Source organism: Lissotriton vulgaris, chromosome 12 (genome assembly GCF_964263255.1).
Source record: "Lissotriton vulgaris chromosome 12, aLisVul1.2, whole genome shotgun sequence".
Classification (NCBI taxonomy): Eukaryota; Metazoa; Chordata; class Amphibia; order Caudata; family Salamandridae; genus Lissotriton; species Lissotriton vulgaris.
Window position 1 is genome coordinate 92,975,686 of NC_141700.1, and position 26,787 is coordinate 93,002,472.

General features: G+C 46.5%; 1 protein-coding gene across 3 annotated transcripts in view; it reads left to right on the forward strand.

Moving 5' to 3' along the window:
• LOC147673477 (tudor and KH domain-containing protein-like) overlaps positions 1-26,787 on the forward strand; it is a 619,192-nt gene that overhangs the window by 311,379 nt on the left and 281,026 nt on the right. For all 3 annotated transcript variants that reach the window (XM_086947328.1, XM_086947327.1, XM_086947329.1), the window contains exon 6: positions 7,645-7,811. In XM_086947328.1, coding sequence (XP_086803454.1) covers positions 7,645-7,811 — 167 coding nt within the window. The remainder of the gene's footprint in view (positions 1-7,644; positions 7,812-26,787) is intronic.

The window sequence follows — 26,787 nt, forward strand, 5'->3', positions numbered from 1 at the left end:
GAAACATGTCATACAGTGGATAAGATTTATAGACGATGTCTTTATTCTGTGGAGGGGCAATCTGGAAAGATTCACTTCAAATGTGAGCGCCAGTGAAGCTGAATTCTTAGATGTTAAACTTTACATTAAAGATGGCCGTCTTGTCACCAAACTATATAGAAAGAAAACTGCTGGCAATAACATCCTACATGTCAGCAGTTCACATCCACGACACACTATTGACAACATTCCATTTGGGGAGTTGCTCAGGCTAAAACGAATTTGTAGCACTGACCTTGACCTACAGGCCTGCACAAATGAAGCCCTGGATAGATTCAGATGTAGGGGATACAAAGAGTCAGTTTTAAAAACTGCCATCCAGAAAACCATTGCTAGATCCCGTGAGTCTTTGTTCACCAACAATGAATCAACTGCACTAACTGATTCAATGGAGGAACAAACTCCCAGACTTATCACTGGGTATAGCAAACAGGCCAGACAAATTAAGTCCATCATAAAACAGCGCTGGCCTGTTTTAAAAACAGATTTGGTTCTGGCCCCTAGGCTTCCAGACAACCCTGTGGTGACTTATCGGAGGGGACCCTCCTTTAAAACCCAGATCAGTCACGAATTCCCTGAGTTAGCCAAACAAGATGATTGGTTGAAATCCCGGCCGGGATTCAAGCGTTGCTCAACTTGTAGAGCATGCAAATTTGGAAAAAACACTTCCCAATATTTGACACCGTTCAGTCCTATTGCCAAAAACATCAAGGGCACCTTTAACTGCAAAACAGAGTTTGCTGTCTATATTCTGACATGCACCTGTGGCCTCAGATATGTGGGCAGCACAAAGCTACAGGTGCATGCCAGAATACTCCAGCATTTACGTGCCATCGTTAAGAACGATGGCACGTATCCCGTTGCCAGACATTTCAAAGCAGTACATAACAACTTGCAATGCTTGGAATGTTATGTCATTGCCTCTGTCCCTAAATCTAGACGGGGTGGCGATAGGGAAAGAATGCTCAGAAGGCTAGAGTCACAATTCATCATTGAGTTAGACAGCAGATTTCCCAATGGATTGAACACAACGGAAGATTTGCATGTTTTCCTATAAACCAATCCTTGTTTAATGATCTGTTTATGGGCAATTATTTGCTTTTCTTGCCTTTACCCTGTAAATTTAATTATGAATTTTATTACACATATTGTATATTATCCCTTTCTTTATTATCACATGCACAATTTATTCTTTATTATTCACTGGTTAATGGATTCACATTACTTTTCCCATTTCAGTTTTGGGACACAGACATTAAGATAAATGCTTTAGTTTGTTTTCCTGGTTTGAATCAGGTATTAAGAGTATTTTTTTAGAGGGTGTGTGTTATTTGTTGCCTTATCTAAATACATACAAACGAACATATTGTAAACAACCATGATTCGTATTGTTGGTACGTTTCTAGTGCATTTATGCAGCTAATCGAATGATTGCAAGAAACCAAAACACAGATATTTTTGTATGGTCATATGCCCAGCATCAGGTTTTATGAATTGAGAAGCCTAGATGATTTTAATATGAAATTATTTATATTTATTTATATGCTATGTTTGCACAGATTAGGTTGCGTTATTTGCACAATTGCATTTGCACTTTATCTATACGCATTGCACTTTCTGATGACATATGACTATCAGTCACATTGTGTTTTTGTTTAGCAATCTATTATTTAAGCGCATTCATGCGGATATTATGTGTAATTCCAAATAGGCACGGACAACAGTTGTCTGATATCAAATCTAAACAATGTAAAATATGACAACTTAAAAAATAGAAATGTCTATAAATTTGAGCAACAAAATTTAAACATTAGAACAATACCTCTTTTTTACTCGATTTGTACATATATATCAAGTTGTGGTTTGGAAAACAGACTAGCTATGTCCGCTATATGTAGTGTGTCCTCAGTTTTTACTTTTCAATCACATGGTGTTGCAAAAAGAAAAAAATCATTAATTGAATTCGTGCAATGTACCCTTTAAAAGGGATGTTCCTTTATTTGCCTGACGATCTGTGACCAAGGGCGGACGCCCGAAACGCGTCAGATTTGGTGAACTTGCCTTTTCAATAAAACTTGCCGAAAGAAGACTGGGACTCGCGTGGTTTTTCCTCTCTGCTGCCTTGCTGGTGGTTTTGTGGTGAAAGATTGCTGTTCGCGTATATATATATATATATATATATATATATATATATATATATATGGGGCACGTATAATATAGTGTTTTCGGGGTCCCGTGCATGGGCGGGAATATTCTAATGCTTATGACTTTGATGAGGATACCCCTGGAAGAGAACTAGGATTACAGGTAAGTAGCTAATCCTTATGTTCTCACATTTATATATATTTTAGCATTTATTGCTATTTTATGTACCGTGGGACTCCCACTTCGACGACTGGGAATATTCAAGCATGTGAATCTATGAAAGACACCAATACTGGAGAACCACCTGTTTACATGTAAGTAACAATTGTTCTTATATAGCGCTGGCTAGATCCGATGGAATCAGAGCGCTTTACATGAGACAATAATGTTGCAAAATACATCAGTATCAAGAAAGGCATTTAAAGAAGACAGGGGACAAGGTGAATGGAGCAGGAAGGGTAAGGGGATAGGGTAAAGGGGTAGGAGGAAGACAGGACGTAGAGATGAGGGGAAAATAGTTACAAAAGATACCAGAAAAAAAACTTTTTGGGAGCATAGAAGAAGAGGAAAATGGGGTGAGGAAAGGGAAGAGGGTGCGGGCAAAAGGGGTAGTGTATAGATACAGTGAGAGACAAAGGGAAAGTTTGTCCAAGGTCCGGCTGGGTAGGGGATGGCTGAGGGGGAATCCGCGGCCCATCTCCTCTTTAAATATCAGATAGCTCCACCGGGCATCGGTCAAATGGCTAGGTCTCAACAGAAAAACAATACAGGGGGAAGAGGGCGAGAAGAAGGGAGTGTAGAGGGGGAAGGGGGTGGGGGTGAAAGGGTAGGAGGGGGAAACGACAGACGAAGGAAAGTCTGCCCAAAATCCGGCTGGGTAGGTGACGACCGAGGGGTAATCCACAACCCATCTCCTCTTCAGCTAACCAGTAGCTCCACCGGACATCGGTCAAATAGCTGGGTCTCTACAATCGAGTGAAGGTTCAGAGTACATTAGCAGGATTAAGGTCAGGTGAGGGATGTGGTTAAGCTCAGGACGCTGACGAGTTGTTTGTTGGTTTTCAAAGATACATCCTCCACGTCACTGATTCTCTGCTCCACTGTTGCAACTTTAATGTTCAAGGCACTCATATTGGCTCTAATTGCTGTGAACTTTAACTGTATAGCATCCGTAGTCTGTTTAGTAGATTTAGCAATGTCATGTACCTCAGCAAGTGTCTTAAGAATAGTCACCATTGTGTTATTTATTCCTGCTTTCATTTTGATAGGAGAATCAGGTGGTGAGGGATCTCATTTGTTTTTTTTTTAACTGTAGCTTAGACTCCGCCATTATGCCAAAGGGTAAACAGAAGGTGATACCCTGATAGGGTATATTCCAAAGTGAAACTCTATATAGTCGGCGGGTGATTATAAGGCACTGCGTAAAGAGGCAATATCACCTTTATTAGACTGTCTCTATAATGAGGTGAAGACACGATTCAAAGCCATATCCCCCTGTATATGACTGTCAACAAGAATGACCTGAACTGCCTCCGTCGGTCCCCTTTATATGGCGGGAAGCATCAATGATTATTTGATGAATACACCCCCTAGCAGTCCGATTATACTTGAAAGCAACACCCCCTTTCAGTTTAAAAGCATGAACTCATTGTAACATTGGACTCGCTGGCTAAAGAAGAGGTCAAGCATACTGGAGCTGAGCATTGGTAGCAAAGGTAAGCACATAATTGACCTCTCATAAATAAAGCAAAGCGATATAACTAATACATTGACACTGTGACAGATTTGTCTGCACATACATGCACTTTCTGTTGTATGCACACAATCTTAATAGCGATATTTTGCCAGTGTCTAATTTGTTGTGAAGTGCTGTTGGTTGCTGCACCGGTTCCTGGTGATTTTCATGTCTCCGACATTCCAATATGCCTGGGTTCCTCTAGCCTCCATCATTTTGTGCATTTTCTCTCCTTTCATTTGTGAAATCCCCTTTCTTGCTTCCTTTCCCTTCTGGAGTATCCTCTGTGACCCATCTATTATGTAACCAGCTGGACCTTAGGCATTTTGAGTGACTTAATTCATAGTTCTTTGTCTGCATCATAGGGTTTTCATTGATGGTCATAGATGTTAAACTCATTCCCTGTTTGTGGGGACCCTGGAATACCTTAATTGCACATTTATCATAGAGATGGTGAAGAGTCCAGCATTTCAGTGTGGATAAGCACCCTCAGAACCTATCAAAGGTAAAGTTTTACCTTTTTTGAGGGCTGTTTAAGGAAATCCCCCTTTCAAAACTACATTGCAGCCCCTAAAACGTACATTAAAGCTTAACATGTCTAAAAACAAGAGGGACAAAATTGCCTGATTGGCTTTAATGTTAGAAGATCAGAAAAAGCATCATGCAATTTTAAGAGCCCAGTGCTTTCCCTATTTCATGATGCCTAACATTTACAGGTACCTTAGAGTCACTTATGTACTTATATGGCGAGTGAGATGTCTGTAAATTATTGGTGTTTTTACCTATTTTCTGGCAGTGGATTTTTTTCCAGCTTCACTAGACATCTTTTGTCCCAGGAAATCTTTTAAAGGGTTTCTTAGACTTACATCAGCTACTTGTTTCCTTTTGTCATGCTTTCACTTTTTATGAAGCCTCACTCCCTCACAGGTATGTGTTGTCTGCCTTCCAGCATCTCATTCCACTGAAGATCAGTATTGAAAGCCAGCAAATGTTTTTCAGCTAAGAAAGCTTGGAACTCCAGGGTCAAGGACACCAAAAAGAGGCATGAAAAGTCCTCCAGGGGCTTTCAGTGAAGGATCCTTTACAACAGTGCCCTTGACCCTAAAGTACTGTGTGAGAGGGAGGATTCAGTCATAAGTACTAGTGGACACTGAAGTCACATCTGTCACAGGTTCTCTTTACTGCCGGTTATCCCGAAATTCGTAGTCCCCACGGATGCTTCCATGGAAGGTTGGGGAGGTCATCTTCAAGACCTTCAGATTCAGGGAAGATGGTCTTGTCCCCGCCTCAGATCCACATAAACAGGCTGGAGTTGAAAGCCATTTTTCTCTCTGCAGGCCTTCCTCCCTCGACTAAGAGGTTCATCGGTATTGGTCCATATGGACAACACCACAAGAATGTTTTATATCAACAAGCAAGGAGGAACCAAATCGCTCTCACGGGACGCCCAGTAACTATGGAGCCGGCTAACATTTCACATGATATCCTTGACACCGGAACATGTGCCAGGACTTCTGAATACCCTGGCAGATACTCTGAGCAGAACAAAAGACAACTGCCACGAGTGGGAGCTCGAACAAGAACAGCTGGACAGGATCTTTTCAGTTTGGGGAAAACCAGCCTTAGATCTGGTTGAGACTCCAATCCATTCCAAATGCCGATTCTTTGCAAGCAGATTCCCTCTCCCAAATTCTCGAGGGAATGCCCTTTCAATGCTCTGCTCAGGGATTTATGCTTCCGCTTTTCCCCCCATTCCACTGATACTCAGGGTCCTTACGAAACTGAGGGTGGAAAACTGCCGCCTTCTTCTAATTGTCCCTAGGTGGCCCAGACAGCACTGGTACACAAACCCGCAAACCCCCTCCCTACCCCATTCAGAAGCCCAGCCGTCTGTTACCAACCCTAACAACGGACCAGGAACAAGGGTCAGATATGTCATACGGAGGCAGCGCCTCTTAAGTTACATGCGTGGCTTCTGAATTCTTCGAATTTAAGGATATAACCACTGAGCAAGAGTGCAAAGATGTTATCGCCAGGTCTCGTGCTGATAGCACCAGCAAGACGTACAGACTGAAATGGAAATTCTCAGGACGAATCCCAAATTTATTCCGAAGGTTCCCTCTCAGTTCCACCTGAACGAGCCTGTCATTCTAAGGACTTTCTTCCCGGATCCCTCTACGCCTGCTTTAACAAGCTTTAGACATCAAAATCGGTCTTACATTTTACATGCAAAGGACTAAGCCTATACGTAAAATGGATCAACTCTCGTGGCCTACGGGCAAGGCTGCCAAGGCACTGCAGTTTCTAAAACTTCTATTGCAAGAGGGATTGCACCCACAATTTAATTTTGCCACGATAAGGCTGGCAAACCATTGTCAAGAACAGTGAAAGCACTCCACCCGGGCAGTCTCCACTTCAGCTGCCATGTTCACTGGTGTGCCACTGGAAAAGATCTGCAGAGCTGCAACGTGGAAAACAATGCATACGTTCACGCAGCATTACTGACTGGAGTAGACAGCTGGCAGACACAGCCGTGGGACAGGCAGTTCTACAAAACTTATTTTATTATGGTGAGCCTCTTTAGGTAGAGGACTTCTTTTCTATTCTCAATATCAATAGAAAATGTTAAAGATGTGTATTCTATAAATGTGAAAATGATATAATTGTTTAAAAGACAATAGATATATTAATTGCACATGTCAATGCCTTTTATATGGTTTTACTCTGCACCGGCACTTTCAAATAGTATAGCGTGTATGAATACATGGGGAAGTATTATATGCAACTGCTTACTATTCTGATTCAAGCATGTGAATCTATGAAAGATACCCCAATACTAGATAAGAAATTAGTTACTTACCTGTAACTGTAGTTATCCAGTATTGGTATCTTTCATAGTTTCACATGAACTTGCCCTTCTCCCCGGAGAGGCTGCTCTGACACTACAGTATTACTCTTCTGACTTGTGCTGGAAAATCAGTCACAGACGCTCTTGTGAAGGTTCTAGAGGGTGCTGATTGGTTATATTTAAGTTTGGTCCTTTTTTTTATATTTAGAAAAGAAGGTAGATAGGCTATTAAATGCATGGTTCTCTCCATGATGGCCTATGAGACTTAGTAATTACTGATTTATTTATGTTACCGTGGGACTCCCACTTCGACTTAGAATGATTCAAGCATGTGAATCTATGAAAGATACCAATACTCGATAACTGCAGTACAGGCAAGTAACTCCTTTCTACTCTTCTCTAATTTTTTAGTATCATTGAAGATCCTACGATGCAGCAGAAATTACTTGCATGTAGCCCTGGTTCTGCATCATACGAATCCTCATTAAAGAACAACCCTTATCTCTATCCTGTTTATCTCTTATGTAGGAGACTGATAAAACAAATGTCCTTAAAATGAACTAATCCTTCAGAAAGAGCCATCTTTGGTAACTGCCACTGCTAAGTATCCCTGGTAGTCCCCACAGTGATCTTTTCTAGTTTCAAATCTTTTCTAGTTAAACTCAATTGTGATGCTTTTTTTCCTGGTTTTTCTTAGACATTTAAGTTGTAGGTGCAGCAGTGTTTTGTCTGTAGATTTGCTTTTAAACAGTCCTCAAAAATTGAAATGTTCTTGGGTACCTGAACGCAGTAGATTGATCTAATGTGTATGCCTTCGATGAAGATTTCTACATTGCTGAACCAGGGCTACAAGTAAGTAACAATTGTTTCTCTTCAGTCCCCAGCCCAGATTTTAGCTTCAAAGCAGATGAGCACCTTGAGGTTTATGTCTCAGCTTCTGAGAATCCCAATCACTTCTGGATCCAGCTCCTGGGCTCACGCTCCTTACACCTTGACAAATTGACAAACGACATGACATACCTATATGAAAGTGACGGCGATGCAGTGAGTATGACAATGCGAAGGTGAAATTTGAAGAGGCGAAAGTGTTTTGATGTAGAGGCCGTTCATCTTTATGAGCAAGTTCATTTAAAATGTTTCTTCCTAGTTTAAAAAGTTACAAACTGCTTTGTAATGTTATATACCCAATCCAAATTCTTTTAATGTGTACTTATCTGCAGCACGTAATTCTCTCAGATCTTCATAGACCGTTGAATATTTTCTCACATGTGCAGATTGCAAAGCAGATTTGTAATTGTAGTGTTTGGGAATGCAGGTGTGCGATATCTGCCATTGTGTGCGTACAACAAACGTTCTGAAGCGTTTGCTTACAAGCCCATGACTTTGTTCCCTCTCGCACCGCATAGAGGTTATCGAATTTCATGAAAAGGCACACTGGGAGAGCTCTTATTTCGTGTTGTGGATTGATGATGTTGGAGTCCTCTGAGCTCTCTCAGTAGCCATGGGGTGGATTGGAGCCTAAGAGGCGTGGTAGGCATGTTGGCCAGTAAGCTCCTCCAGTAACAAAATCTGCCTACTACATAGCATTGCTCTCCTCACCTCCTTTTTTTCTTAAAAACAAACTTGCTTCATTGTGCCCTACCCCTTTTCTTTAATAAAAATACTTTCTGTGAACAAATATTTGGCATGATAGGATCTACGTTGAGATTCATGAATGTAGAATATTCTCACCTGTGTGGGGGGATCCCGAAGCACTTTAAATCTGTGTTTCTGATGGATACTTCTATATTTTAGATAGTAGACCACAGGGACCTCCAGCTGGTTTGCCATTGACAATCCCTCCCCCGCCCTCTCCCCAATATGGCACTATCTGTCACCTTAGAACTGGTTACTGGGCTCATACAGATTTCCACCCCAGTCCTGTGATCAACATCATATGCTGGTGCCGAGGAGATCCCGTGCCAACGCGCATGTCGGATCCGGTGCCAACATTGTTGAGCTCAGACTGGGTCAAGCTATGAGATTACAAAGGCACAGCCAGTTTACATGCACCTTGACTCTAACCCTGTTCCTCTACTCTATCACAGTTTCAGTAGAGACTGTATTCTCTTTTTGGCTCTGAACACGACCTGTGCCAGAACGGGATAAAAGCACTACTTGTGTAACGATATATCTGTAAGAGACATTAGTTAGTGATAGATTCCTTACCTTAGAATATCCCCAGGCGTCAGACTGGATCCGGAAACTTTTGCGTAGCAGTACCCTTGCGCGTCGGTAGGCGTCGTCTGCGTCTCCAAGTCCGTTGTGGGCGCCGTGATGACGTCGTCGGAGTACTTAGACGCCGCCTCCGCGTGCTTACGTCAGTTCTTAGACACAGCTTTTCCGCGCCAGAAGCACAGAGCCATGCCAAAAACCAACACTGGTGCCATGAAACTAGGGGCCCTGAAAGGGGACGACCTTAACCCTGGATATCGGTTCGCAGAACGGGGAGGATGGGTGGGTCGGTAAGGGATCTATCACTAACTAATGTCTCTTAAAGATATATCGTTACACAAGTAGTAACTTGTGCATCTGAAAGAGACACGTTAGTGATAGATTCCTTACCTTAGAATAGATACCCCAGCAATACCAACCCCGTGGTGGTGGGTCTGCGAACCAATAATCACACCAGAAAGTCCTGGAGCACACAAGGCGGGGACCGACCAATTAAGAAATGTATTATGTGGAAACGCTTGTCCCAGAGTCTGGAAGCCCATGTCTTCCAGAAGTTTCTGCAGGTTTGGTTCTTGAGTCAATGTAATGTGAGGGTGTCTGGCTGTTGGTAATGCCCGTGCGAATATCAGCAGTTTATTTGCCCTGCATGCCAGTGCGTGCCACGCTCTAGAGGTGTTCTTGGCTGGGTGTATCTTGTCGTGCGGCGTGTATCGTGTGTGGTTGGCCAATAGGGCCATCAGTGGCATTGGGGAGACACTATCGCTTTCCACCGCAACATGTGGTACGTGGGCATGTGGTCTCGTCCAGTAATGTGCGTGTTGAGCTTGTGCACAGATATAATATAATTGAAAATCAGGTGCTTCAGAGCCTCCCAAATGATATGGTTGGGTAAGCACCTGCCCGCTTACTCTGGCTTGTTTACCGGCCCACGTTAGTTTCTGAAGTACAGAGCGTAGTCTGTCAAAGAAATCGTTTGTCAGGCAAATTGGGATATTCCAAAATAAATACAAAAATCTGGGTAGGACAATCATTTTCTGTAGAGCTATCCTATCCGCCATTGAAAGTGGCATTTTAATCCACCTGTCTACTTGGTCCTCCAGCCGAGTCATCGCCTTGCCATAGTTCTCCCTGATAACTGTCTCTGGGTCTCTATGTATCAATATCCCCAGGTATTTGACCGGGTCCACACACCATTTTAGAGGATAATCTAACTCTGGCTCCATCATACCTGTAGTGAGTGGAATTACCACCGATTTGTCCCAGTTTATGCAGAGACCCGCGTATTGCTCATATTGGACATACTCTCTGATTAGGGGATTCAGGTTTTTGTCCGGATGCGTCGCATAGAGGACCATGTCGTCCGCATATAGCGAAATACCAATTGGTCTTCAGTTAAATTGTAGGGCCATGGCGGAGTGTTTTTTGCCTAATTTTGCAGGCCAAAGGCTCAAGTATCCGGGCAAAAAGCATGGCTGACAGCGGGCACCCCTGTCTCGTTCCTCTTGCATTGGATATGGGGTTAGATGTTAAACCATTTATACGGCCTCTAGCCTTAGGTGCCTTGTATAAGAGGGATATCCACTTTAGGAAAGGTTCCGGGAATCCCATTTTACGCAGAGTCACAAACATAAAACCCCATTCCACGGAGTCGAACGCCTTGGCAGCGTCCAGCAGAGCTCCTCCGGGTCCAGCTGATGATATAAAGAAAAGATAGTGCGCAAATTTTGGGCCGTGGACCGCGTCGGCATAAAGGCAGCTTGAGCAGGCAAAACCAGGTTACAGAGGAGCGGTTGTATTCTGTTCGCTATTATTTTTGCCAGGATCTTCACATCTATATTTATCTAGGACAAGGGCCTATAAGAGTCATACTTCTGGGAATCTTTGCCCGGTTTTGGGAGTGCTATCAGTAACACTTCTGTAAGAGTGGTCGGAAGCGTACCTTCCTCATATGCTTCTTCGAGCATTTCTGCAAAGTGCGGCACCAGTAAGTCACGATATTCTTTATAAAATTCTCCCGGGAGCCGATCGAGACCCGGGGCCTTATTACTGGGAAGAGAGTTGAAAGCATCTATGATTTCCTAGTATCTTCTTCATTAAGGTTAGACTTTTAAAAGATCTCTCACATTATATTCATGACAGAAGAGTATGCATGATATACTGTAATGTTTTGCTTGTCAAATGCTGTCTTTAATATGAACTATGTTATCTGAATATAATTATTTTCTTTCAGAAGGTTTCTGCATATATGTATAGTTAAATTTTTAGTGCTCTATAACCTTCCGGTTGAGTGGGGGATATGTAGAATTGCGCTTTGTCTCCCACCTTCCGCAAATGACAGATATGGTTTTACTGCTTGCTATTCTGATTCAGGCATGTGAATCTATGAAAGATACCCCAATACTGGATAAGAAAACAAGTTACCTACGGTTATCCAGTATTGGTATCTTTCATAGATTCACATGCACCCACCCTCCTCCTCGGCAGAGCAGTTCTTTATTTTGGGGGTACATACTTCTCACTTGTGCTGGGAAAATCTGAGGAGAACTGCCTCTGCTGGGAAGGTTCTAGAGGGTGCCGACAGCTGATTATTTGGAACTCCTTTCCAGTTCTTTTCATATAATGAGGTAGATAGGCTGCTAAGTTTCAGGCCTTTTGAGGCCTATAGTCTTGTTAGCTTACTACAATAAATGTTCTAAGGCACTGCTTTTGTATATATTATTACCGTGGGACTCCCGCCTGTGCGATGGGGAATGATTCAGGCATGTGAATCTATGAAAGATACCAATACTGGATAACCGTAGTTACAGGTAAGTAACTGGTTTTCTTCTCTCCCTGCATGTCAGCAAGGCATTTGGTAGTTTGGAAGATGATGACTGACACATTGGTGGCAATGACTTACTGTCTTGGCTTTTTTGGCCTGGATTGTGGCTAATAGCGAATCCCCTCCAGCAGGAAATTGGAATCCGGGGGGGAATTGTCAGAGACGATCTGTATTAAGAGGGGATCTAGACAGGGCTAACCCAATCTTTGGCATCTCTGCTGCAAATCAGTGATAATCTCTCTATCTCAGGAGTGTTTTATAGGTAGGACACCTTTATGGTGGCCGCCTTTACAAATAATGTCAGTGGCACTTAGGGGGACTCTATTGCCTCTCTGAAGGAACTAGTGGCACATTTAGGAATGTAGCAGTATTTCTAATTAAACTCCATGAGCCAGTCAGGGTTATTATAGCTGAGTGACGTACAATTTTAGAAAAGCTTCAAGCACACACCCTGCCGAAGTGGTCCTCAAGCAGATTTAGATACCTAGGTATATATCGAACTATGTGCTAGCAGGATTCTATTCAAAGTAACTTTACAGCCCTTATTAGATAAACGCGAATTCAAGGACCTGGCTGAAATGCTTGCTATAATAATTTGGTCATATCACTGCATGGGATGATGGTTTTGCCCAAGATTCTTTTCTATTTTCAGATAGTACCTCTCACCTTTTAAAAGAAATGGCCCCTCCAAGGTAGTACTTTTGTTTGAGCACAAAATAAATTATTTAATTGGCAGCACTGCAGGAGACACCCAAAGCTGAGGGGCTTGTAATTCCATACCTCCTACATTATCATAAAGCTACCCATGGTAGATATGTTTCAATAAGTGAGAAGGGAGACTAACAAACCGTGGTGTATGGCGGACCAGTACCTAGCTGACAAACCCCTGAGTGGAGGTTCTGTTGGTACTAAAAAAGGAAGAAGGGTGGTAAGTTAACATATAATTTTATGTCCAGACTGGTGGCTAGCATTTTGCATAATCTTTTAATAACTCCTTTTGAGCAGCAACACACAACTTAAAAGCTCCCAGAATGGAACTTTAAAACATTACAATTAAAAGAATGTTTTATGAGTTTGGGAGAGTGAGCATTGATTACCCAATTTATGGGCGTTCTGTTTGTGTTGGATGATCAAATGTTTTGTTTAAAGTTTTTTGAGGTACATTATAACTTTCATTTTAGAAATAGGATTTCGAGTTATGAATTTAAAGGTAACTAGATATGATAGAGAAATATTTAGTAAGAATTGTTAAAAGGAAATTTCAGTTTGCTTGAAAGAAACTGGCTATTCAGGTTTTAAAACTGACCTTCAACCGTGTGAGTAGTGACCGCCGGCTTGCGCATGTGTGTGTGTGTGTGTGTGTGTGTGTGTGTGTGTGTGTGTGTGTGTGTGTGTGTGTAAAATATCCAGATGAGTGAGGACACTACAAAGGGTAGGTTACGGAAACTGGTGAATGATGAGGTTCAGGCAGTTAAAGAGACATTGAAACAGGTTTTAGGAAAAAGAGAAAGGAAGGATATAGAGGGAGAGTAATATTTTGCAGTATCAGACAATTAGTCTGAGAACAGGAGTCCTGCTGGTAAGTGTCGGAAAAGGAAAAGACATTTGAAAAATAGGAGGAGATAAAGGAGGCCCAAGTGCCTTGTATTCTTCAAGTGTCCTTTGCGACAGTCAGCAAAGCGCTGATTTAGAGGAAACTCATGTGGATGAGTTTGGGTTACAATGGGGAAGATCCAATGAAAATCTGGATGAGTATGTCCTGGATCTAGAATATTAGGATGAATATGGGAATGACGAGAGTGAGATAGGCTTTAGATCTGGCCATAAAGATGACATATCTACTATTAAGGATCCCTTTTGGGGAGAAACTATTTGATCCCAGTGAAATAAGGCACCCAAGAGGTGAGGACTGGTGGCCCATGGAGCATGTGCCTCAATATATTAACTCAAGATTGCATCAACCATTGGAGAGAGAGGAGCCTAATTTTATGTGAGCTGAATGCTCAAGACCAGTGATGGATGTGATGGTGACTCAGACGCCTAATTTGTATCCAGATCTGATCACCTGCATGTCCAGGCTGGGAAAGGATCCCAGAAAGGAACTGGAAAAATCACAAAACATTTGTCAAGACAAATTACTTTATATATTGGGACCATCGGCTAGGATTTTTGACACTGTTAAAGAAGCATTTTTGAAAGGTTCAGAGGTTGATTTGTTGCTCTTAAGAGGTTGGTGCCAGAGGGCAATTTGTTTTATGGGTAATGCAAATGCAGGAATGTTGACTGAGAGACGTAAAACTCTATTAATGAGAATAAACCCAAAATTGAATGATTTGGCTTGAAGGGAGTCCTCAGATGATGCGGAAGGTTTGGTTAAATCTTTATCTAAATATGTGAAGACTTTTACAAGTCTTGATAAGGCGCAATTCTCAATGCAAAGGGTTTTTCAGAGTAATAGCTTTAATGGCAGGGTCGGTAGGAGACGGCCAACTGCTGGCCGAGGCCGAATTGCAAATCTGCAGCCTCCCAGACGTTTCCGCTTGAACGTGGGAGTGGAAAGGAGACAGAGGTGAGCAGACCGCAAGTTGCTAGAGAGGGTGTGCTGGAGTATCAGGTTGTTTATGAATTTGGGGTTGTGACCATGCAAGAGTTTAAAAATCAGGCAGCCAGTTTTAAACACGCAGCATTGGGTAATGGGAAGCCAGTGCAGTTTCCTCATTAGAGGTGTTGCAGAGTGCCACCTAGGTTGTTGAAGAATCAGTCTGGCTGCATGATTCTGGACTATCTGCAGTTGTTTGAGCAAGTATAGTGGCATGCCCAAATAGACAATCTGCATAGTCCAAGTGCGACAGGACGGTAGCTATTACAACCAGAGTCAGAGCTTACTGTGTGAGTAGGCGATGAATCTTCTGTAGTAGGGGATCTGTGTATAGTCATAATCTAGTGAATAGTCCCGCCCATGTGCGTGGACCCCGGAGCAATCAAAAATAATCTCTTAAAGTGTCGGGAAAAAAAATGCAGAACTGCACAGACACTGAAGAGATAATTTAAAGACATATAATGCAGCCTAAAAACAGGCTACACTGTCCAGTACTTCAACTAGAAATTCCACCAAAAATCCACAAAACAGCAAAGCCTGTCAAGATTTCCCTTGCCTTCAGCAAAAACCCCTCTGGAATGATAGAGAGGAAGACATGGATAGACAAGCCCCATAGGCTGCCATTATGTGGCTCAGAATAGGATACTGTGCCTTTAAGAGAACTTTCCAGAACTTCACTGTATCACAGAATGCCCTGCAGGTCCCTCTTACTTTCAGTTCTTTTTTCCGGCTCCTGCTAGCAGGACCCTGGAGCATTGAGCTCTCCCTTTTTGGGACTTATTTGGTGTTTTTTCACTAATTTTCGAACAGAGGCGCTACGCGATGTATTACCTCAACAAGCAGGGGGGGGGGTCGAGATCGCGCACCCTGTCTCTGGAGGCGCAGACGATCTGGCGCTGGTTTCTGGCCAGAGGATTGACGATAACGGCTACCCATCTACCAGGTGTGCAGAATGTTCAGGCAGACGCACTGAGCAGACTGATTCAGGAAAACCACAAATGGGTCATAAACGACGACGTACTAGGAGAAGTCTTCGAAAGGTGGGGGACTCCAGACGTGGATCTGTTCGCCACCGCCGAAAACAGCAAATGCCGAGACTTCGCCTCCAGGTACTACCAGCAAGGGACGCTGGGGAATGCACTCTGGATCAACTGGTCGCTCGAAGTGCATGGCAGTGGGAGCGGCACACCTCAGGCAGAACAAGGTGTTTGTCTACCCGTACCTGGGCGATTGGTTGATCAAGGCCTCCTCCTTCTCGGAAGCTCAGGCAGACTTCCAGAAGACGTGCGTTCTCTTGAACAAGTTGGGGTTGCACATCAACATGTCCAAGTCTGTCCCGATCCCGTCCAGTGCATTCAATACTTGGGAGCCACCATCAATACGCTGTCAGCAAGCTTGTCTCCTTCGGAGGAGCGACTGCGATCGATCCTTCGGAAGGCTCAGGCTCTTATGACCTCCATCTACAACAGTGAGGACAGTGTCTTCTCTACTGGGGTCGATGGCCTCTTGTATCTTCCTCACTCCTCATGCACGACTACACATGAGACCTCTGCAGGAGTGCTTGGAGGACCAATGGGACCAGAGGAAAGGATCTTGGGACGACAAGATAAGACTGTCTCTGCATGCTCTTCAGTCTCTGAAGTGGTGGTGTTCAGCGGAGAATCTCCTCAGAGGGGTTCACTTCCACAAGGACATTCCTACTCAGACTATCGTGACGGATGCTTCTCTCCAAGGCTGGGGAGCGCATTCGGGAGACTTACAGATTCAGGGAACGTGGTCTCGGATGGAGTCCACATATCACATCAATTTCCTGGAACTCAGAGCTGTTCACTTGGCACTGAAGGCCTTTCATCCGTCCTTCCAGACCAACTCTCTGCTTGTACAGACGGACAATACGACCACGGACTCTTACAGGACCCGTACTTCCTACTCGCCGACCTTATCGGACTCTCCTGAGACCAGGATCTCTCCAGTGGACGACATTGCCACGTTCCAGGAAGTGCTCCTGAGGGGGCTGCGAAGTTAGGTATCACGGTGACGGCTCCAACACCTACGACGTCCGTGATATTCGAGACGCTTCACAAGAAGCACTTGTCTCGCCCTCTTCTGCCTCTGGTGCCTGGATTGAAGGAACCTGCGGAAGAGCTGTTCCTCACACCAGGGGTGGTGAAGGCCGCTCCATCCCGGCTTCTGAAGTACAGGGCCCCGGATTTGGACCCTGCTTTCCTGAGAATGGATCCGGTACCGGACTCGGTGATTGTGACGGCGGCCAGGAAATTGCATTCTACCTCCCCTTCATCCACTGTGCCGCCAGATAAGGAGAGTCGATGGATCGACTCAGCGGGACGGAAAGCGTGTGGGACCGCTTCCGCGGCCATGAAAGCTGCCAGTGATACAGATCTGCTAGGCCGTTACGACCGGGGGCTGTGGGACTCCCTTCAACAGTTCGTAGAACTGCTACCGAGAGACAAGAGGGAGGACTTCCAGGAGATCCTCAAGGAAGTGATGCTGGTTTCTAACCAGGTGATCAGTGCAGCGGCGGACAACTCCCTGTTGGCCGCACATGGTTACTGCCCTGGAATCAATCAGCGGCGGCATGCCTGGCTACGGCTCACGTTACTCAAGCCGGAGGCCCAGCAGCGGGTGGCCAATCTGCCCTTTTCCGGAGAGACTCTATTCGGTAAACACGCAGATGATGAGATGGCCCGCATGAAGGCGGAGGCAGAGACCCTGACGGCTGTGGGCTTGGAGAAGCCCAAAGAGAAGAAATCCTTCAGGCCTTTCCAGAGGCGCTACGGTGCACAGGGAAGAGGACGGGGGCAGTCTTCGGGACAGCAGCAGCAACAACAGCAGCAGTTCCGGAGACCCTTCCAGAAACGTCAGAAGGGTAGAGGGGGACAGCAGTCCTCTACTGCGAACAGGGGCCCGGCCGGGTCTCGACCCTGAGCGGTTACTTCCCCTTCATCCATTACCCGCTCCGGTGGGGGGGAAGCGTTCAATTTTTTCTGGCAGAGTGGAGAAAAATTACTCAGGACAAGTGGGTGCTGAATATTGTTTGCAATGGATACAGTCTTCGGTTCATCAGCCCTCCTCCAGCGATCCCTCCAGTCTGCTCGCAGTATCAACTGCGCGAGCTCAAGGCGGAGGCCAATATCCTGTTAAGGAAAAGGGCGATAGAAGACGTACCTCTGTCTCAAAGAGGAAGAGGTCTGTACTCCCGGTTCTTTCTGGTTCGCAAGAGCCGAGGCTCGCCGTATGGTCGCCGTTCTTCGATGCCGAAAAGTGGTTTAAGTTGACCTTACGCCGTGGGAGGTTCACCTACGTCCCAGGCTGGAAATGAAGGGGGTTCGCCGCACTCGGTGTATTCCGAAGTATATACCCCGTCGGGGAAGGTGACTCCTCCTCCGTTGCTGAGAGGTCGCCCTCTGAGGACACCAACTCCGCCTCCGTTGCCTCCACCGCTGCCTGGATCAGGGTTGCCTGAGAAGCCACCTCCGGTTCCACCGAGGTCGACTTCGTTGCCTAAGCTTCCGACGCCTCCGAAGCTTACGCCTAGGCCAAAGGCTCCGTCCAAACCAAAGTCACCCGTTCCGGTGGACCCGGTTGATTGTCCTCGGCCGAGGAGGTCCCGTCAAAACTCGAAGGCGGACATCTGCCTCCTGCAGGAAACCCACCTGTTGCCCAAAGACCAACACAGACTCAAGTCCCGATCCTTTCCCTGGCAGTTTTTCTCGTCCGCAAACAAAAAAGTGGCAGGGTTGGCGATATTAGTGGCCAAATCCTTTGGGGGGAGGGTCCTGCAGAAGGAGGCTGAGATCAGGGGTAGGTTGCTAGTCAATCGCTTCCAAGTGGAGGGTCAGACATTGTTAGTGGGTACCGTGTATGCGCCCAACGAAGGCCAGGATAAATTTCTGCACACTGCCCTGGAGGCGGCCACAGCCACCACGCACCCACACCTATTGCTCGGTGGTGATCTTAACCTTGTGTTTCACAACGCTGCGGACCGCTCTGGCCAGCAGTCAAGTGGGGGCATTGTCAACAGAGGGGCACACTCACATCTCTGACCTGGACCTTGTATATCTGTGGAGACACGTACACCCACGGGCAACAGCGTACACTTACTACTCCGCGGCCCACAAAACATATGCGCGACTTGATTACCTTTTGTGTTCCTCCCAGCTGGTGTCTCAAGCACAGGACGTGGAGATCCTCCCGGCCTCTGTCCGATCACTCGCTGGTAGTGGCGTCCTTTCTTGTCTCGGCCGCGCCCGGCCCACAGCGGCACTGGCAGCTGCGAGATGGCCTCCTGCAGACTCCGTCCACAGTGGAGCGGATTAAGACGACGCTTGCTCAGTTCCTCACTCACAATGCCAATGAGGATACCTCTAAAGCCACGCAGTGGGCGGCTCTTAAAGCGGTCCTCCGCGGCGAATTTATCTCTATAGCTACGGCTAACAATAGAGAACGCGCGCAGAAAACAGCCGAACTCACTCAGCGAGTGGTGGAACTGGAACAGATGCATCAGCGCACTGGGGCAGCGCGAGCTTGGCGTCAGCTATGCACGGAACGGAAAATGCTGGCGGCACTAGACCAAGATGTGGCGGAATATGCCGCCATGCACCTCAGACACGCGTATTATACCGGAGGAGACCGCTGCGGGAAATTGCTGGCGAGCAGATTGCGGGAGCAGCGCCAGAGGCAACATATTCGAACCCTCCAGCCTAGCCACGGTGTCCCCATCACAGATGATGCGGCCATCGCCGCACCCTTTGGCGACTATTACGCTAATCTTTATACAGCAGACCACCTCGACCTGCAGGATGGCCATGATTACCTGCAGGGTGCAGCTCTCCCATCCCTAAATGAGGCACAGACAACATTCCTCGATCGGCCCATTGGCCTGGAGGTCATATCGGCGATTTCCCGCCTCAAATTAGGGAAATCACCAGGCCCGGATGGCTACACAGCAGCCTTCTATAAGACCTTTTGCCCACAAGTGGCCCCGCTGCTGAGAGACCTCTTTAACACCTTCGATCAGCCTGTTGCCATCCCCCCCGACCTGCTGGAAGCGGCCATCTTGGTAATTCCCAAGCCTGGACGGGACCCCACCCGATGTAGCTCATACCGGCCAATCTCCCTGTTGAACATCGACCTGAAGCTTTACACCGGCATCCTTGCAGGTCGACTAGCACCATATATGCAGCAACTGGTGGAGCCCGATCAGGCGGGCTTCATCCCACAACGGCAAACCAGCGATAACACCAGACGTGTCCTCCACCTCATCGAGGCTTGCCGTGGACGAGACCGGACTGCATGCTCCTCACTATCTATGCAGAGAAGGCATTCGATAGGGTGCATTGGCCCTATCTGGACTTGGTGCTACAGCGGTACGGGATAGGAGAAACCCTTTGCAACCGTATATTTAATTGTTACCGCCAACCAAACGCTGGTCCGGGTTAACGGCCACACCTCCCCACGGTTCTCAATCGGCAGAGGGACTAGACAGGGGTGCCTGCTCTCTCCCCTCCTGTTTGCGCTCTATATGGAGCCGTTGGCGCAACGGGTGAGGCAACACAACCTCATCACGGGCATCCCATTCGGCGGGGACACACACGATCAGTTTATACGCTGATGACATCTTACTATCCCTGACCAATCCGATGCAATCCCGCTGAGCGCTCTTTATTGAGCTTCACACCTTTGCGCTGGCATCAGGCTTTAAGATTAACGTGGCGAAGTCAGAGGCCCTGAATAGATCACTGCCGCCAGAGGTACTAGAGGACGCCAAGGCTGAGTTTGACCTACAGTGGTCCGCGTCTACCATCCCTTACTTAGGGGTCTTGTTGGCCCCAACGGTGCAGGCCACCACGGATGCCAACTATGCTAGACTCAGCTCCCGACTTCGTGACGACATCAGAAGATGGAAACACCTCACCCTATCCTGGCTGGGTCCTATCGCTGCCGCCAAGATGACTCTGCTGCTCCAGATTCTTTACGTATGTCAGACCCTCCCTCTACGCCCACCGGCGGGAAGGCTCCAGAGGACACAATCTGAGCTAGCACGCTTTGTATGGAACGGCCGCCGTCCGCGCCTCAAACACACGATTGCCACCCCCCGGCTAGAGAGGTGATCCCCTATGGTCTGTCTTTGCTCTGTGGACAAGGAGGAGGGTTGTTGTGGGAGGAGGGTGGAGGGTGGGAGTTTGTTTTTCCTTCCAGTTTTCTCTTTTTATTCATGTTCATTATCGCCAAATACACCTGCATTTCAGCCTTCATGACGCGGCCGGCCAGGATGGGTTGTAGGCGGCTTGCTGTGTTAACGCTCGCAGTAGGAGCATCTATTAGCCATGTTTACGCTATTGAACTGTGCTTGACCGCTCTGTGCCCAGGTAGGTGCGGGTGACTGTACAAGATGCTATGTTTTCCTTTGCTGCTTAATAAAAAGATTTAATACTAAAATATTGATGAGGCTCTCCAGGATGTAAAGGACACAAACCGCAAAGTCGTTGGGGACGCTCCCGAAACCCCAGGTACATTTGCCGGAGTTCGCCGAAGATGTCTGCCCTTATATAGAGGTGGGCTACCAACAGTACAGGTATCCCTCTTACACCTCCTCTACACAACCATATCAATCGCAATACACTTAGCGGCAATTTCAATCTACGACTTATTCCAGATTGGCACCCAGCTGATGAGCTGGACGTTGGGGTAAGGATTCCTCACGTCGACAATGACAACTTTCAGGTTCTGGCTGTTTTTCCTTCCCACATCAGACTCCTTCTCTCGGAGAGGCAGCTGATTCTCTTGGATCCTATCCCATCACTATTGACTCCAACCCCAGCTCCAACACAGACGTCCCACCCTCGCAAGACCTGTGCGACTCGCTGGGCACCTTCCTCCACCGCATGATCAGACATTCACAACAGTTTCAACGCCACGACCGCCCCAACAACCACTGAGACCTCCGCCCCCACGACCACTATCCGCACCATCTGCCTGCTCTACTGGACCAACATCAACGATTATGACACCATCAAAATCATGAACACCATCCACTCCAGATCTCCGTCAGATCCATGCCCACACCACATCTTCAACAAAGCCAGCACATCCATCGCACCCCATCTCCGGAAAGTCATCAACACCTCCTTCGAGACAGCAACCTTCCCGGAGAGCTCGAAGCACGCTGAGATCAACGCCTTACTCAAGAAACCCAAGGCGGACCTCAAGAACTGCCGGCCCATCTCCCTGCTCCCGTTCCTGGCAAAGGTCATCGAGAAGACAGTCAACGAACAACTGACCCGCTACCTCGAGGAGAAAAACATCCTGGACCCTCCCAGTCTGGGTTCCGCAGCAACCACAGCACTGAGACTGCACTCATCGCCGCCACCAATGACATCAAGTCCCTGCTAGACAACGGAGAAACTGCGGCCCTCATCATCCTGGACCTGTCAGCTGCCTTTGACACGGTCTGTCACCACACACTACGAACACGCCTCCACAACGCTGGGATCCAAGAGAAGGCCCTGAACTGGACCACTTCCTTCCTCTCTGGCAGAACAGAGCGTCCACCTTCCCCCCCCGAAGCCACGAGATCATCTGCGGCGTACCCCAGAGCTCATCCCTCAGCCCAACTCTGTTTAACATCTACATGGCACCGTTCGCCCATGTCTCCCATCTGCATGACCTCAACATCCTCTCCTACGCCGAAGACACCCAGCTGATACTCTCCCTCACCAAGGACCCCCACACCGCCAAAACCAACCTTCATGAAGGAATGCAGGCCGTTGCTGAATGGATGAGGAACAGCCGACTGAAGCTGAACTCGGACAAGGCGGAGGTCCTCATCCTCGGATCCAACCCTTCGGCCTGAGACGACTCCTGGTGGCCAACCGCACTGGGAACCGCTCCAACACCCACCGACCACACACGCAACCTAGGGATAATCCTCGACTCCACCCTCTCCATGACTAAACAGGTCAACGCCGTCTCCTCCTCCTGCTTAAACACCCTCCGCATGCTCCGTGGGATCTACAAGTGGATCCCCACTGAAACGAGAAGAACAGTCACCCAGGCCCTTGTCAGCCGTAGGTTGGACTATGGAAACGCCCTCTACGCAGGAGCCTCGGCCATACTCATGAGACGGCTTCAACGCATCCAGAACGCCTCTGCACGCCTGATCCTCGACATCCTCGCCGCAGCCACATCAAACCCCACGAGAGACCTGCACTGGCTCCCGGTCAACAAGAGGATAACCTTCAAGCTCCTCACCCATGCACACAAGGCACCCCACAACACTGGACCAACGTACCTCAACAGGCGACTGCTCTTCTACACCCCCACCCGCCAGCTCCGCTCCGCCGACCTCGCCCTCGCTATAGTCCCCAGCTTCCGAAGAGCGACCTCAGGCGGCAGATCGTTCTCCCACCTCGCCGCAAAGACCTGGAACACCCTCCCCATCCACCTACGGCAGACCCAAGACCTGCTGACCTTCAGAAAACTCCTCAAGGCCTGGCTTTTCGAGAAGTAGCAGCATTCCCCACCCCAGCGCCTTGAGACCCTCACGGGTGAGTAGTGCGCTTTACAAATGATATGATTGATTGACTGTGTCCTGGGGTCAAGTGCTGCATCCAGATCCCAAATTGATTTGATTAGCGGCATTCCTCATGAAATCAGATTTCTAGCATCTGAGCCTTTCCACTGAATGTAAAGATTCTTTCTCCCACTCTGGCACAGAGCACAAATGGAAAGAGGTTTTGTCTCTGGTGCCAGGAATCGGTCGTTCTTCCTTCTCTTCGGCTCATGAGATTCTTCCTTCCATCCTCTCATTGGTGAAAGCTGGTCAGGCTCATGCATCTAAGGTTCATCTCGTGGCTGCTTCAATCCCCTCTTTATGGTCTGCTAGAATCATCAAATCATTCATGAAGGGACTTTTTAAAGTCTTTCTACCTGTCAAGCCTCCCCCACCAGTCTGGCACCTTAACATGGTCCTGTCTCAAATCATGGGACAGTCCTTCGAACCTATCCGCAAGGCTGACGTGAAATTTCTATTATGGAAGGTTGCTCTACTTCTGGCTTTGACATCTGCTAGAAGAGTGGCTGAAATGCAGACTCTCACTATGCAGTAGCCTTTTCCTCAATTCTAGGATGAGTAATGTTATGTACCATCCACAAGTTCATCCCTAAAGTTCAGTTTGACTTTCATTTAGATGAACCATTGGTTCTAAACTTTTTTCCCGCAACCTACAACACCAGCGGAGAGAGCTCTTCATTCTCTAGATATTCAGCGCTGTCTAAAATTCTATCTCCACAAGACTAAAACCTTCCAGAAGTCACCCCAACTCTTTGTGGCCTATGGTGCCCGTTGTAAGGGCCGTCCCCTCTCCAAACGAGGCAATGCACGTTCAATTTCTAATACCATCCAATACTGTCATCACGCCACAGGAAAGCCCCTCCAGGGGAGGGTCGTGCGCATTCTACTAGAGCAGTCTCTACCTCGACTGCTTTGTTGGCCGGTGTACCTGCCCAAGAGATCTGCAGGGCAGCGACCTGGAAGAGTATCCACACCTTTACCAGGCACTACTGCTTGGACTCCTCAGTTTGTAGTGACACTGCATTGGGCAGGCGGAACGGAGGAATCTTTTTCAATGACTGAGTTTTCTTTTTTACCCCTCCTTCCTTTACTTTCTAAAGACCTTGCACATTCTTTTTTATTTTTCTTACTCTATTCTTTCATTTTTGATCACCACTATATTGGTATTTTGACATATAGTTCTAGATATGTTTTCCATTTGTAGAATTGTGTTTATATATGTCCATTGTTGAATACTTTGTTTAGCATAATTTATGTATTCTTCTATTGCGGTTTAAGAAATGCAAATTTGCCTTCCTCTTACTTTTCGTTTTGTATATTTTTTTCAAAAACTATTATCACAAAAATGTGCTCCTAACTGCTAGCTACTCTGACTCGAGCATGTGAATCTGGATCTATGAAATTTCTAATACTGGAGTAAGAAAATAAGTAACTTACTTGTAACTATAGATTTTTGCAATAAGAGTCCTTGTGTCTGCCTGGAAGGAGAAGATAGTGCCCTGTGTCCGCTTTCTAACACAAAAATGTCTGAAAAGCTTTGTGACCGGAAGATGGTTATCAATTGTTATTGTTATTTGCGATTTTTATAGCGCTAAATCACCGCCAGGTCTCTTAGCGCTCGAACACAGGTAGACAGCTCACTGCATGGGTGGTAAACACGATCTGGAGAGAGTTACTCCATGTTTAAGGCTTCTTTAAAAAGGACAGTTATAAGTAGTTTCCGAAAGTGAAGCAGGTTAGGTTCTCTGCGCATGAGGACGGGTAACTTGTTCCACAGTTGAGGGACAAGTACTGAGAAGGCTCTACCACCTTTCGAGGAAAGTTTTTACCGAGGGCATAACAAGAACTGTGCCTCTGAAGATCGCAAAGAGCGTCCAGGATTATAAACCTCCAAGCGTTCTTTTATGTAGACCGGGGCCAAACCATATATAGCTTTATGAACTATGCAGAGGCTCTTGAATTCCACTCTGTTTTATAGGTAACCACTGCAACTTGCGTAGCAGCAGAGTGGCATGTGTTTTCCTGGGCAGTCTAAGAATCAGTCTAGCTGCGTCATTTAAGACTACTTGCAATCTATTTACCAGATACTGGGGAAGGCCCAGGTAAAGGGCGTTACCATAGTCCAACCGCGAGATTATGATGGCTGACACAATTGTGTGAAGCATGGAGATGGAAAGAAGGGGGACAAGTTTACGAAGTTGTCTGATTAATCCTGTACAGGTGCCAACCACTGATGAAATCTGGTTAGCCATCGAGAGTTTATAATCGATTTTTATACCCAGACTTTTTACGGTTGAGCTAGGTTTAGGAGTGAGGCCTAGGTCTTGGGGCCTGAATCTGTCGTTCCAGGGTGATTCGATTGTGGAGATGGCCAGGACCTCTGTTTTATCTGGGTTAATTTTTAGTGAGTTAGCTGTCATCCAACTCACGGTAAAACTGAGGATATTTTGTGCTTGAAACTGACCAGATACAGTGTTGTCGATACTAAGCAGCAGCTGGGTATCGTCTGCATAGTTAAAGATTTTGCAGCCCATATTCGCTAGGGCTGTAGGTAGACATTAAAGAGGAGTGGGGACAGGACTGAGCCCTGGGGGGCTCCACAGTCAAGTGACCCTAACTCAGAGACTGCATCACCCAATTGAACCCTTTGGGACCTACCCAACAAGAAGGATTCAAGCCATTGGTGAGCCTGATCTTGAATGCTGAAAATGGCAAGTCTATCCAGTAGTATCGCATGGCTGACAGAATCAAAGGCCACTGATAGATCTAATAATATCAGGGCACAAGGTCTTTTACTGTCATCCATGACTCTGAGCTCATCAAGCACTGAGAGCATCATCAACTCAGTGCTATGATGTGCTCGAAACCCAGCTTGGCATCCCTGGAGGAGATGGTAGTCCTCCAGGAAAGATGAGTGTCTTCAGGACGTTTTGTTCTATAACTTTAGCCAAGAAGGGTAACTGGGAGATCGGCCTTAATTTTTTTAGTTGTTTGCATCGGCTCCTGGTTTCTTTAATAGAGGTTTAACTCTAGCCTCTTTGAGGCTAGGTGGTAGGTAACCAGTCTCCAGAGAAGTGTTTAGTATGGAGATGATTTGTCCCTCTAGACCTGGGAGCGCCATTCGAAAAATTCTAGACGGGCATGGATCTGATGGAGAACCTGTCTTTATCCAATTCATGATCAGCTTAAGGGAAGCTGTGTCTAGTTCTGGGATGTGATCCTGTGAGGGAGTGTTGGGGCTAGGTGGTAGGGGTGTTATTGATATCTCGAAGAAGACACCTAACTTTTTCAAGGAAGAAGGATTGGAAGGTGTTAGGGCATCAGCTGAAGCTGCACTTGACTATCAGTCTTTTTGCTGAGTTCTAGCAAGATTCTAAAAGTTTCTTTCTGTTTGTTTTCGGCAGTATTGATTCTAGTTTCATAATATTCCGCCTTAGTTGCTGTAATACATTTTTTATAGGAACTAAGCAATAACTTGTAGTTTTCTCGCTCTGCCGGAGCATTCGTTTTGCGCCACCGTATTTCTGCATGGCGAAGTTTCCTTTTGGATTCTCTTAACTGAGAATTAAACCAGGGGGCGCCTTTCGCCTCTTCCTTGATCTTATACTTTCGCTCCGGTGCTAGCTGGTCAATAGCAGCACATAGGTTATTGGTGAGGGCCTCACACTCCTGATCTAAGTTGTTTTGTTAACAAGCTAAGGGGTTGTGGGCAAGAAGATGATCTACCAGGTTTGCAGGAGTGATTTTTTTTCCATTGATGTAACATTTTCCATATTTGTGGTGATTTAGTTAA